Source organism: Mauremys reevesii, linkage group 4, assembly GCF_016161935.1.
Source record: "Mauremys reevesii isolate NIE-2019 linkage group 4, ASM1616193v1, whole genome shotgun sequence".
NCBI lineage: Eukaryota > Metazoa > Chordata > Testudines > Geoemydidae > Mauremys > Mauremys reevesii.
Genome location: NC_052626.1, coordinates 37,384,648 through 37,396,996, shown reverse-complemented (window position 1 = coordinate 37,396,996; position 12,349 = coordinate 37,384,648). Strand labels below are relative to the sequence as shown.

Genomic DNA, 12,349 nt, shown 5'->3' with positions numbered 1-12,349 from the left:
CAGAAAGATGCAACTTTAAATAATTCAAGTGTGGCTCACTTGTTACATTCAGTATTTTACAGAATCAGGACTTGTCTAAACAGGGAAAGTGACCAGAATAGTTATTGAGGAATAAGCTATTCCACAACAGCTATTTCAGAATCCTTCCTATGTGAACAAGGTGATTTTATTGCAAAATAATTACTTCTCTTAGGAAGCACACTAATTTTTCCAGAATAAAGCAACTTTTATTCCAGAATAGTGTTCACATGGGGAGTTATTCCAGAATAGCCATTGCAAAATAGTTTATTCCTCTATAGTTATTCTTGTCAATTTCCCCATGCAGACGAGCCCTTTGTCTGGTCCCTCACCATTAAAACTTAGAACCCTACAAGGCATATGTTATTTTAACTAATGATTCACACTAGACTACATGGGTTAAACATCAGTTCAAACAACTATTATGTATTGATCTGAAAATACAAAACATGTTTAGCTTTTCACTTCAGAGGCTTCAACTTGTTTCAACTTCTCTACGGACAGTCCTGCTGCTCTCACGCGTCTCATAATCACTGACATAGGGCTCCAAAGTGAGCCAGTCTTTCCTTGAAATCAGACTCTGAATGTCATGAGGTGTAATGCTGAGATCTGTCAGCTGTGCAAATTCTCAGCAATTTGCTTGTGTTGCAAGGCAATTGACAGAATTGCCCCAATAATGCACTTCATCCTGTATCACACCTAGGGTACTGACAGTCCATTATTTCTGCACTGAGAGACTTAGATTCCCCCCCCGGTATGTATATTCTATCTTGGTTTCCCAGGGCACCTTTCTTAGTAAATTGAGTTGGTTTTTACAAGCAGTTGAAGAGGCTTAAGGATTCATTCAGCTCTAATTTCTATGCTACACTGAATTCAAGAGTGAAACTCATGGCAATGATATATCTAACTGGGAACCTGCTAGCTAAAGCCTGTTAAATGACAAATGTAATTGTTCTGATTATTTACATATCACAAGAGGGTTTGGGTGGTTCTATTGTTGTGCCTTGCCACTTCCTCAGTACCAATATAATGGGTTATGCTAATGATGAGGAAAAAAATCAAATTCTCTCTGTTTCCACCAAAAGGAGGAAATAGGAAAAGAAAAAAAAACCAGAATGTGCCACTTGTTAAAGATTTCTGTGTCACTGCGTAAAATGCATGGTCTTCCCAGGGAGAAATCCACCCGACCTGGTTGCTGTTGGTCATCTATGGATGGATTAGAAAAAGCAAAAAAAAGTATTTTAGCAGCATAAAGATCACAAGCGTTTGCCTGGTGTTGTGACATGGCCAGATTCGTTCAGCAGATAACGTTTATTATGATCAGCAAAGAATCCTGTGGCACCTTATAGACTAACAGAAGTTTTGCAGCATGAGCTTTCGTGGGTGAATTATGAGTTTATGGTTTATTATGAGGCTCACATTATGTGCATCTTTCTTTTCCAGTTTCCATTTCCTCACCTCACATTTAAACTTCTCATTCCTGCTTTCAACACCCTTAATGACTCTGCCCTGTCTGTATCATGAAGCCTCCTCTCTTTGACTCCCCTGAACGTCTTCTGCACCAACAATAATGCCCATCTCTATGGCCATTTCTGTCTCCCACTCCAGTGCATTTTCCCATCCTCAGACCTATGCACTGGATGCCTTCCCAGCATGTCAAGCCTCCACCATAATTTATTTTGAATCCTTTTTACAAATCTTCTTCCAGGACAGTCATAAAATGTGAATTTAATACTATTCTTCAAGTGCCAGTCTTTTAGACTGCAAGCACCTCAGGACAGGGTGACCAGATGAGAGACGTGAAATATCGGGACGTGGGGGGGAGGGAGGGCGCATGTGCCAGCGGAGCAACAAAAACAAAAAACAAAAAACCCCCAAAACACCCAAGATGCGGCGGTGGAGGAAAAAAGAAAAGCAACCTCCCCCTCCCCCAACACACACACACAAAACCCCAAGAGCCGCGGGAGCATAGGAAAAATTGGTGGTGGCTGAGCACCCACTGGCAGCTCCATACCCCACTCCTCCGCACCAGCTCGCCTTCGCTCTGGCTCCACCTCCCCTGCTTCTCCCCCCTCCCTCCAGCGCTTGCGCCACCATACAGCTGATTAGCACAAGCCTGGGAGGGAGGGGTGAGGAGGAGGAATGCCAGGGTGGGGATTTGGGGAGGGATCCAATAGGGCAGTGAGGGGCGGGGCCAGGGCAGGGATTTGAGGAGGGATCCATTGGGGGAGAGGGGGGCGGAGTCGGGGCAGGGCCGGGGTGGAGTTGGGGCGGGGGGGCACGAGCCCCCTCTGCCTGTGCGCTGGAGGACAAAACATCGGGACAATTCGCGTCCTGACCGAACATCGGTCGGGACGTGGGACAAAACAAGTAAATATCGGGACAGTCCCGATAAAATTGGGACGTCTGGTCACCCTAACAGGGACTCTCTCTCTGGGTGGACTGAACAGGGCCAAGCACATTGTCAGAGCTAAACAAAATAAAAAATAATATTGTAGCACTGCAAAAATGTGTGACTGATATAGCATTTCCCTTTCCTGTGGCCTATGCTGCCCTCGCTCCAAAAGTTCTTAAAATGCCATTTTGCAAGCAGTTCTCAAAACACATTCTCAGCCAATCAGCCATGCAGCCGCTCAAGTGCAGGGGAAAAAAAAAAGATGGAATATTTTGTAACAGTGCCACAGAACCGAAAAAAAACCCTGGTCAGGGTGCTGAGCCTGCATAACACTGCTCCACGCAGCTGGTTACACAGGAAAGAGATTTCAAACAGTCTTCTCACACCAGTCTGCTACTTATATTTTACTTAAGTCAGGGAAGTTTCTGATACTCTCCCAAGCTGTAACCAGCCACTCACTATTGTTCTTATCTGGGCCGCTAATTACAGGAAACTCTAATAAGGCCATCACCGTAGAATCTACTGAAGGCACCATATACACAGCTAAGAGTTACAGCAAACTCTACCTCCATTAGGATCTTGCCTTTCCATTCTGCCTGTAATTGCCATTCCAACTAAGGCATCACTGGATGGTAGTCACCCTGGAAAGTCACCGGCCAGCCTATCACTCTTTTATTGGGGCTGAATCTATATAAAAAGATGTGACTTGCACATAAGCCCCCAGTGGCATGACTGGAGTTAAAAGGTAGCCCACCAGGTTATCTCCCAAGAAATGTCCTACCCTCTCCCCCATCCCCATCCCAAGAGCTGCACTTCAGAGACTGCCTCCTGCAGTGTCCCTGCTGCCTATGGTAGGACATAGAAGTGGGGACTGGGTGTAGCCCATGTTTAAAGGTTCTAAAGAGCGGAACCACTGCCTTGAAGTGGATGATGAATAGAAGCAGAAGGGCAATGTGCTCCCTTTGGTTAGCTCCCCTTTGGAGGTGGGCTGTGGACTGATGGACCAACTGCAGTTTCTGAATGGCCATCATAGTCAAAGCAAGTTAGGATACATTGCAACAATTCAGCATGGAGGTGACAAAAGCACAGCTCACTTAGGCTAGGTCCGTATGCTGGAGGAAAAGGTGCAGTCTCCTGTCCAACCAAGATTAAAAGCAGACTCCAGGAGCAGCAATTAGCTGAGCAGGGATCCGAGGCTGTGCACAGGTGCCCTGCTGAAGGACAGGTGCCCTGAAGAGGAGAAAGGTTGAGATCTTGCCAGTTGCTCAAAATGTTTTTAATATACTTAGTTGCCCATCTGCATTCTCTGCCATTTTGCCAATGCAGCACTGGACCGCATGGAGAAGATGGGAAACACCAGGGCCCAGCAACATTTCAAAGCCCTTTTCTCTTTACCAGAGCACTCATTGCAGCCCAACAAATGGAAGCATCCGAAGAGATGGAGAGAACTAAGAGTAGCAGGTTCTCTTTTCCCTTCTAACTACCTTTTCTTGTAAAAAGCCAGATAGCTTGTGTGCCTCTAACAGGTTGTGCTGGCCCTGTAAAGCAGGCCACAGGCCCAATCCAGTTAGTTACCAGCTTCAGCTCAGAACAGTAGAGCTTCACCTCTCAGAATTCCCAGCCTTGATGGGAGCTGTAGGCTTGCCTGCAGTGTACACTAGGAAAAGGGACAGTGCTGTAAAAGACCTTCAGGGACAGACCAGGAGCTTCACTGCTTCTCCTAGCTTAGGGCACCCAGAATAGAGAGTCCAGAAAGGAAGTCTAGGGGTGAGCACAAAGATGGACAGAGCTGGGGGAACATGGAACGCAAAGCAGGGACAGTGTCAGGTTGGAGTAGTAGAAAGCCTCAGGGCTGGAGCTTTTGTTAGAGAGAGGGCATGAGCTCCCTTCATGACTTAGAAATGCAACCTAGAAGTGAGGTGATTATACGCTGTACATCAAGGAGGATTTTGTGAACCCTGTAACCAAGGGGAGGATAAGGGTTTGTCCGTACGGCATGGCAAAGCACTCTAGAGGGGTGTGATGTGTAGAACGCTCTAACCTGCTGCATTTTGACTGCCCATGGAGACCCTGCTAGCGCGTATTAAAAGGTACCTAGTTTGCATTAGAATCATAGAATATTAGGGTTGAAAGAGACCTCAAGACGTCATCTAGTCCAATCCCCTGCTCAAAGCAGGACCAACATCAACTGAATCATCCCAGCCAGGGCTTTGTCAAGCCAGGCCTTAAAAATCTCTAAGGATGGAGATTCCACCACCTCCCTAGGTAACCCATTCCAGTGCTTTACCACCCTCCTAGTGAAACAGTGTTTCCTAATATCCAATCTAGACTTCCCTCACAGCAACTTGAGACCATTGCTTCTTGTTCTGTCGTCTGTCACCTCTGAGAACAGCCTAGCTTCATCCTCTTTGGAACCCCCTTCAGATAGTTGAAGGCTGCTATCAAATCCCACCTCACTCTTCTCTTCTGCAGACTAAATAACCCCAGTTCCCTCAGCCTCTCCTCATAAGTCATGTGCCCCAGCTCCCTAATCATTTTTGTTGCCCTCCGCTGAACTCTCTCCAATTTGTGCACATCTCTTCTGCAGTGGGGTGACCAAAACTGGACGCAATACTCCAGGTGTGGTCTCTCCAGTGTGGAATAGAAGGGAATAATCACTTCCCTTGATCTGCTGGCAATGCTCCTACTAATACAGCCCAATATGCCACTAGCCTTCTTGGCAACGAGGGCACACTGCTGACTCATATCTAGCTTCTTGTCCACTGTAATCTCCAGGGCCTTTTCTGCAGAACTGCTGCTTAGCCAGTCAGTCCCCAGCCTGTAGCAATGCATGGGATTCTTCCTTCCTAAGTGCAGGACTCTGTACTTGTCCTTGTTGAAGCTCATCAGATTTCTTTTGGCCCATTCCTCCAATTTGTCTAGGTCACTCTGGACCCTATCCCTACACTCCAGCATATCTACCACTCCCCCCAGCTTAGTGTCTTCTGTGAACTTGCTGAAGGTGCAATTCATCCCATCCTCCAGATCATTGATAAAGATGTTGAACAAAACTGGCTCCTGGACCGACCCCTGGGGCACTCCGCTTGATACTGGCTGCCAACTAGACATCGAGACATTGATCACCACCCGTTGAGCCCGACAATCTTGTTTGAAACAGGACTATGTTAACATGAACTAGGTATCTTCTAGTTTGCACCAGCAAGGTCTACATAGGCAGTTAGAGTGAAGCACATTAGACTGCTCTACATTTCACACCCCTCAAATGGCTATACCATGCCGTGTAGCCAAGCCCTACTTGACTGAGTAAGTCTCTTCCTTCCTCTTTTGATTATTTAAAGAGAAGCAGACAGGAGGCGCCGCTACCAAAAATACATACCTGGAAAGTATCAGAGGGGTAGCCGTGTTAGTCTGGATCTTTAAAAAGCGACAAAGAATCCTGTGGCACCTTAGAGACTAACAGAAATATTGGAGCATAAGCTTTCGTGGGTGAATACCCACTTCATCAGATGCATGCTCCAATACTTCTGTTAGTCTATACTTGGAAAGTGGGGCAGGGAGAAATAGGCCACATGGGCTAGAACGGCCACACAACTTTATACCGTGTATAGCTCCTCCCCCTTCAGAGGACTGTGTCATTTGATGTGAAGATTTTATATATTCAGAAGGCTAGAAGTCAGTGGAGCTATGATGAATTAAGCTAGATCCTTAGCTGGTGTAGAGTCTTTAGATGCAGACTTTAAAAGAAATCAATGAGAACTTATGACAAAAACGAAACACCTATTATCTCAGAGTCATGCTTTGTTTCTTCTACTTTGGTGCTTCCTCAGACATTAAGTGCAGCACTAGGAAGATAGCAGTGAGCACTGATGGAAACTAACTTGTCTTAGAGTTCTGCCAAGAACTGGCATATACCGGTACCTTACTTCTACTTTCCATGCTGCTGGACTGCAAACACAACTGAAATCTGCTCCATGCCCAGAGCTTCTAGATTAGAATTGACTTAGGATCATATCTCCATTGCTGAGGAGGCCAAGCCCTCTTTAAAACCAGTTCTAAAAGCATGCCATAACAGTCATGCCCAGCAGTTCCCTCTCCCCCAGGAAAGCCAATGCCAACACAGCCAAGCCTTTCTCTGCCTTTCATACTACACTGATTCAACACTTGGCACATGAGTACTTGATGTGGAGAGAATAGTGGAGTTGTGCAGAAACACCGCATGCCGTGGTATGAACTACTGAACTATGGACACAGGCCCATGCTGTGTGGCAGAGATATCCTTCGCAGATCTCTCTTTATGCACACGGCAACAGGAGCAGCCAGATTCCCACATGGACCCCAACTCCACTCAGCCAGATCTGGGCAGGGATCTAGAAGCAGGTGCAACAGGGAAGTCACCTCTAAAACAAGAGACTAAAATCACATTAAAGCTCAGTTGCCCAAAAGCAGGCACCTTTGCCAGTCAGTCCTGCCTGCAAACTGGGGAGGGGGGGGGGAAAGGAGCAGAATGTGCTCAGATCCAGGGAACGGCAGAAAGCAGCAGATGTGTCTCTTCCCACCTTGGGAAGGGGGAAGACAGAATATGGTATCTGCGGGAATGGCATCTCAGTGCCGGACAAAGCTGTTTATTACTCCTCTGCCAAGTGTGATGCTGGCTTCCAGAGTAACTTTGGAGACTTCCCCTTGCAGAAGAGGTGGGGAAAAGGCACCTTACAGAAGGGAAGCAGTAGAGTCAGGTGGAGTGGAGAGCACATGGGTGACACGGTGCTGCCAAGCTTGAACCACATGGAGTCACTGAGTGATGGGACAGTTTGAAATGATAGCGTGTTTGCTGCTCATGCCCCAGTGTCATGTGGTGTGAAGTACAAGCTGAATAATGCTGACAGAGTTCTATGGTGGAAACTTGTCTTAATTCTCCAGAGGGCTCATCTCCCCTACTCTCACAGCCCTGACTTGGGGGCATGCCACAGGGTTATCCACCCCTTCTTGAAAGATAGGAAAGCTCCATCCACTATTCACCAAACTCTCTGTGCCACATATGCTCCATTTATGGACTTGTTCTCTGCTGCCTCCCCCCACTCCATAGGACTGAACTCTCCAGTCTAATTGGCTCAGCAGAGCAGTTTGAGGCAGGTGATGAGAGAAAATGTCACACCCCAAGTCTTGGATCTTGGAGCAGTATCGGGATGGACAAGCTCTTGATTTTTCTGAACCAGCATTAGAACAAGTGGCCATTTATGGCCCCTTCTCATCAGATTCCAGACAGCTAACTGGTCTATAACAGAGTGTAGTGACCTACATGAGCTGCCCTTTCCCCCGACACTGAATAGGAAAGGAACAATTGGAAGAAGCAATTCAGCGATTGGGATGATGCATCAGGGAAAACAACAAAAGCAGCAGCCTCATCATGAAGAAAAGGGTGGACATCCAGTATGAATGTAGCCCAAAATTTAAAACCTGATTGGTGGCCTACTGTACATGAGTTGGTACAGTCTGATTCCATCTTCCAGTGGACAGGCATCCTTATCACTAAAACCCCCTTCCCTTCCCTTCCCTGACCCCACCCCTACCCCAACCACATTGTTAGAAGTCTCAACAGAGAAGCCAAGGATTACATGGCTCATGGAAACTTAATTTACCCTTTCACCCTTCACTCATTTCCTCCTTCATCTTCTATGCTGCTGTTGATAAACCCACTGGCTAACCTTAGCTCAGACTTGACATATCATGTCTTGAATGACCTGTTTCTCTCTTAGAGGTGTTATCATACAGAGAATGTAGTTGCTACAGAGGGGAGGGGCACAGATGAGTTATAGTCCCTGTTTTAAACTGTGCTAGTATCCACTGTGTTTAAACCAAGGGTGGGCAAACTGTATGGAGGGCTGGGTAGGGAAGGATGTGCCTGGCCCCCGCCCCCATCCGACCCCTCCCACTTCTCACCCCCTGACTGCCCCCCTCAGAACCTCTGACCCATCCAACCCCTCAGCTCCTTGTCCCCTAACTGCCCCCTCCTGGGACCTGCCACCCCTAACTGCCCCCCAGGACCCAACCCCCTATCCAACCCCCCCTGCTCCTTGTCCCCTGACTGCCTTGACCCCTATCCACACCCCCACCCCCTGACAGCCCCCTCGGGACTCCCACGCCTATCCAACCAACCTCCCCGCCATTCCCCATCCCCTGACCGCCCCCTCCAGAACCTCCGCCCCATCGAACCGCCCCCTGCTCCCCATCCCACAGGACTCCCTGCCCCTTATCCAACCCCCCGGCCCCCTTACCATGCCAATCAGAGCAGCATGTCTGGCCGCCGTGCTGCCCGGAGGAGGGGCAGCAGGGAAGGGGCCGGGGGCTAGCCTCCCCAGCTGGGAGCTCAAAGGCCGGGCAGGACAGATGTGGCCCGCGGGCCGTAGTTTGCCCACCTCTGGTTTAATCTCAGCTATGACTTGCCCAGTTTCAGCTAAAGACAGCCGAGAGAAGGGTAAAAAGAAAATCTGCTATTTGTGCAGACCCTTTCTGCCGCCTGCTGTATTATTGTAACAGACCTTTGCATGAAGCTCCCCTACCTGTCTGTATGTGAGCTGGTAAAGTGCTGGTCCATGGCACATCTTCAAATTGAACCCAGTTACTGATGGATGAAGATAGATCAGGTTTGGGACACACATGGTTCCCAAGCAGAGATATTGATGCAGAGTCCACCCCGGGCTTGTCCACGTCATCACTCAGCTCAGTGTGTGAGAGGTCCTGAAACTCTCCATCCACATTATGGTTGTCTTCTGAGGAGGTGTCGGAGGAGGAAAAACACTTTTCCAGAGGCTCTTCAGTCCCACCTAAAGCTGAGACAAAACATACAGAAATGTCAGTGCCAGTTCTGCACTGGAGTATGAAATCTTACAGGGGATGGGACGGGATGAGTGGCTGGAAAGGGAGATGATGTTGGCTGGTTGTGGTTGCCTTTAGATTCCCTGCTCGGGTCAACCATGATTTAACAACAAGTTAGCTAACACATTTTTTAAACACTTCTGTGATGAGGTGGAGTGGCCTCCCACTGAGCTAGTGGGGGAGGAGCCAACTGCTAAACCTGGGTGAGCAGAGCCAGAGCGGGCTTGCCCCACCTACCAGAAGTCAAGGGACGGGACAGGAAGTATAAAGGCTGAATCCTGTAGCTCAGTTGGGAGAAAGCAGCTGGAGGAGACAGACTCCTCCTGCCTGCTCCCAGAGTTAGAGCCTGAGGAACCCATACTGTGCTGAAGACTGGCCAGAGCTGTTGCTGCTGCCAACTAACCTGGACCCTGAGGAGTGGTGTGGGCTGCCGCTGGATACCTACCCAGAGGAGATGGAGGACACCCCTGGACGTAGGTACACCCTAAGAAGAAGGTAGGAAGTGGCCCAGAGACAGCCGACTCCAGTCCAGCTGTATGGCTACTTAAAACGTGGTCGGCATGCTGCAGCTGAATTCCCCACTGACCCAGTGGTGGGATGGCAGGTTTCATGAGACCAAATCTGTGTCAGTAGATGGGCCAGATTAATTTTAAAAAGTCTTAAAGGGCTCTAAAGGAATCTGAGGGAACTTACCCTGCGAAGTAACCGGCACGAGCAGCTCATCATTGAAGGAGACCCACTCCGACTGGTGGGAAACAATGACATTTGCCAATGACGTCATGCTTGGGACAGGCTGCTCATCTTCACCCAGTGCTTGTGGGAAAGGCCCAGAACGGTCAATGCCAATCAATGGAGAGCAGCACCTCCTTGGCGCTTCTTGGCTTTTTCCTTTCACGTTAGAAATTCTATTAAGAGTCAAGAAAGGGTGTAATTAGGTCTCTCAAAGTTAAACAAAAAAACCTAAAGAAATTAACTGAAAAAATTATCCCCAGCATTTTAATAATAAAGGCTACTAACACATTTCACAAACTACATACACAGTTCCACCAAAATGCAGTCACCTCTGAGGGTCAGAACACTACCTTTTCTGTATGTGGAGGAGGAATAAGTTTGGCCAAAGGCATTGAGACAAACCCCTACACTTAAAAAAAAAAGCAGCCTGGGGTCTCTAAAGAGCACTGTGTGTGATTTTATTTTCTAAAAGGTTTTCATCTTAAAACAGCCCCATGCAGCAAGTGGAATGGAGCCCTCAACTTGGATAGCATTTTCTTCCATAGGGCTTGAAGTGTCACATCACACCTGTGCATTATCTCTGTTTTCCAGAGGTGTGTGAATTCACTCCCTGCCTGTCTTCGGTTTTTATGAAGCTCTTGTTCCTGTGGCATCTAAGCCCTGTGGAAATATGAATAAGCATGAATTTAGCTGGGCTTCTGAACTGATTGAATATGGATAACTCTTGCTGAAAGTCAAATAAGATAGACTATATTTTTTTGCCTGCTCAAGATAATATAATTTACCCTCACTGTGCCATGCAAAATAGTGCAGCTGATGGGGGTGGGAGGAAAATGGAAGAAATATTATTAAGAATTTCTACGACAAAATACTATGGGCCCAAGCCACAGATCTAAACATTCCCCATCTCCAACATATTGCACTGAAACAAAGGCAGCCATTATTCATTGTACTTCCTGTATATGTTTTTCAATTCTGCTATAATATTAGCAATGTATCCATATCTTATATATCCTACAGCTCTAGTACCACAGAAAGAGGTCACATAGCATTCCTCATGTTTGAGAAGAGACAGAACTCAGTAACAATGAATTTTCAATGGTTTTTTTTAAATTCCGTCTATCTTGGGTATTTATATGGCCTCCATCACCAAAGTATCTGAGCACCTCACAATCTTTAATGCAATTGTCCTCACAATTTCCCTGTTAGGTAGGGTACTATGCCCATTTTACAGATGGGGAACTTAGGCACAGAGAGGCGAGGTGACTTGCCCAAGGTCACACACAAAGTCTGTGGAAGGCCACTCACTCAAATTTGGCCTAGCTGGTCCACCCATCATCATGACAGAGGAGTGGCAGGGCCAAATCTGACTGGTGCTGAGCCCCCACGCCTGGAGGAGGGAGCTGAGCCCAGCAAGCCCTGGAGGACAGGAGCTGCCAAGATGGTCTGCAGGGTGCACTTATTTAGTGCTTATTACATTAATGTGTCTATATTATGGGTAAGAAATATCTAGTAAGACAGATGTTTTTTGCCCTATAGCTACTTACTGGGTCACGACAGGTTATCAAGGTTTACAAATGGGTCCTGAGCCCAACAAGGTTGAGAACCAGCATGCTAGATCTAACTTTTGTTCTGGGTTTGTATAGTGTGAAGCACGGTAGGTTTCTACATGCTACAATAATACACATAAATAACAATAATAATAATACGCTAATTCCATTTTTATCCAGTTCAGTTCTACAAGAGCAGCAAATAAGGCCTGTATGGAAGAGCTGAAAACTCCGAAGATCAACCTCTCAGTCACAGAATGGTCAGCCCAGTCCCTGGTCACGGTGGGAGTTGACAGGCCCAAGCTTATTGCCTACCTGCTGTAGACTGAAAACAGGCCTCTATAACAAAAGTCCAACACAAAATACAAGGCTTCCCACAAAAGGAGTAAGGCTCCCTACACCAAGTCTTCATTTGTAACTATACTTCTACATCCAGAGCCTTTCAGTTCGCTCTTATGTAAGCAAGGCCTTTCAGCTGAACATCCACACCCTCTCTTTCCTTATCCAGCTCCCTCTCTCCTGACATGGAAACAGCTGCAACTGAGCTCAGATCTATTCTCCCCTTCCCACCCCACCAGTGGCAGGGTCTCTGCATTCCCGTAGTGAGGGCAGACACCTCTTGCCCCCTCTTCCCACCAACCTCACAATGGGCTCTCTTATGAGACAACCACGGACAGCACTAAACAAAGAGGGTAAACTGGTGGGGGGTGTGTGGGGAGGAAATCAGATGTTTAGGGTCACAGGGGCTCTGGTTTCCCTCGGAGAGAGAGAGGGAGAGGAT

General features: G+C 47.5%; 1 protein-coding gene across 9 annotated transcripts in view; it reads right to left on the bottom strand.

Moving 5' to 3' along the window:
* The window catches only part of STON2 (stonin 2), a 110,584-nt gene that overhangs the window by 77,312 nt on the left and 20,923 nt on the right, over window positions 1-12,349 (bottom strand). For 3 of the 9 annotated variants that reach the window (XR_005598006.1, XR_005598005.1, XM_039537071.1), the window contains exons 1-4: window positions 11,566-12,178; window positions 10,586-10,678; window positions 9,980-10,191; window positions 8,971-9,240 (exon numbers count right to left, since the gene is read on the bottom strand). Coding sequence is in view for 7 of the 9 variants with exons in the window: in XM_039537071.1 (XP_039393005.1) it covers window positions 8,971-9,240; window positions 9,980-10,191; window positions 10,586-10,671 (568 nt within the window). In the remaining 2 variants the exon portion in view is untranslated. Of the gene's footprint in view, window positions 1-8,970; window positions 9,241-9,979; window positions 10,192-10,585; window positions 10,679-10,803; window positions 10,832-11,565; window positions 12,179-12,349 lie in introns of those variants that run through there. The other 6 variants (XM_039537072.1, XM_039537073.1, XM_039537075.1 and 3 more) reach the window with 6 other exon arrangements.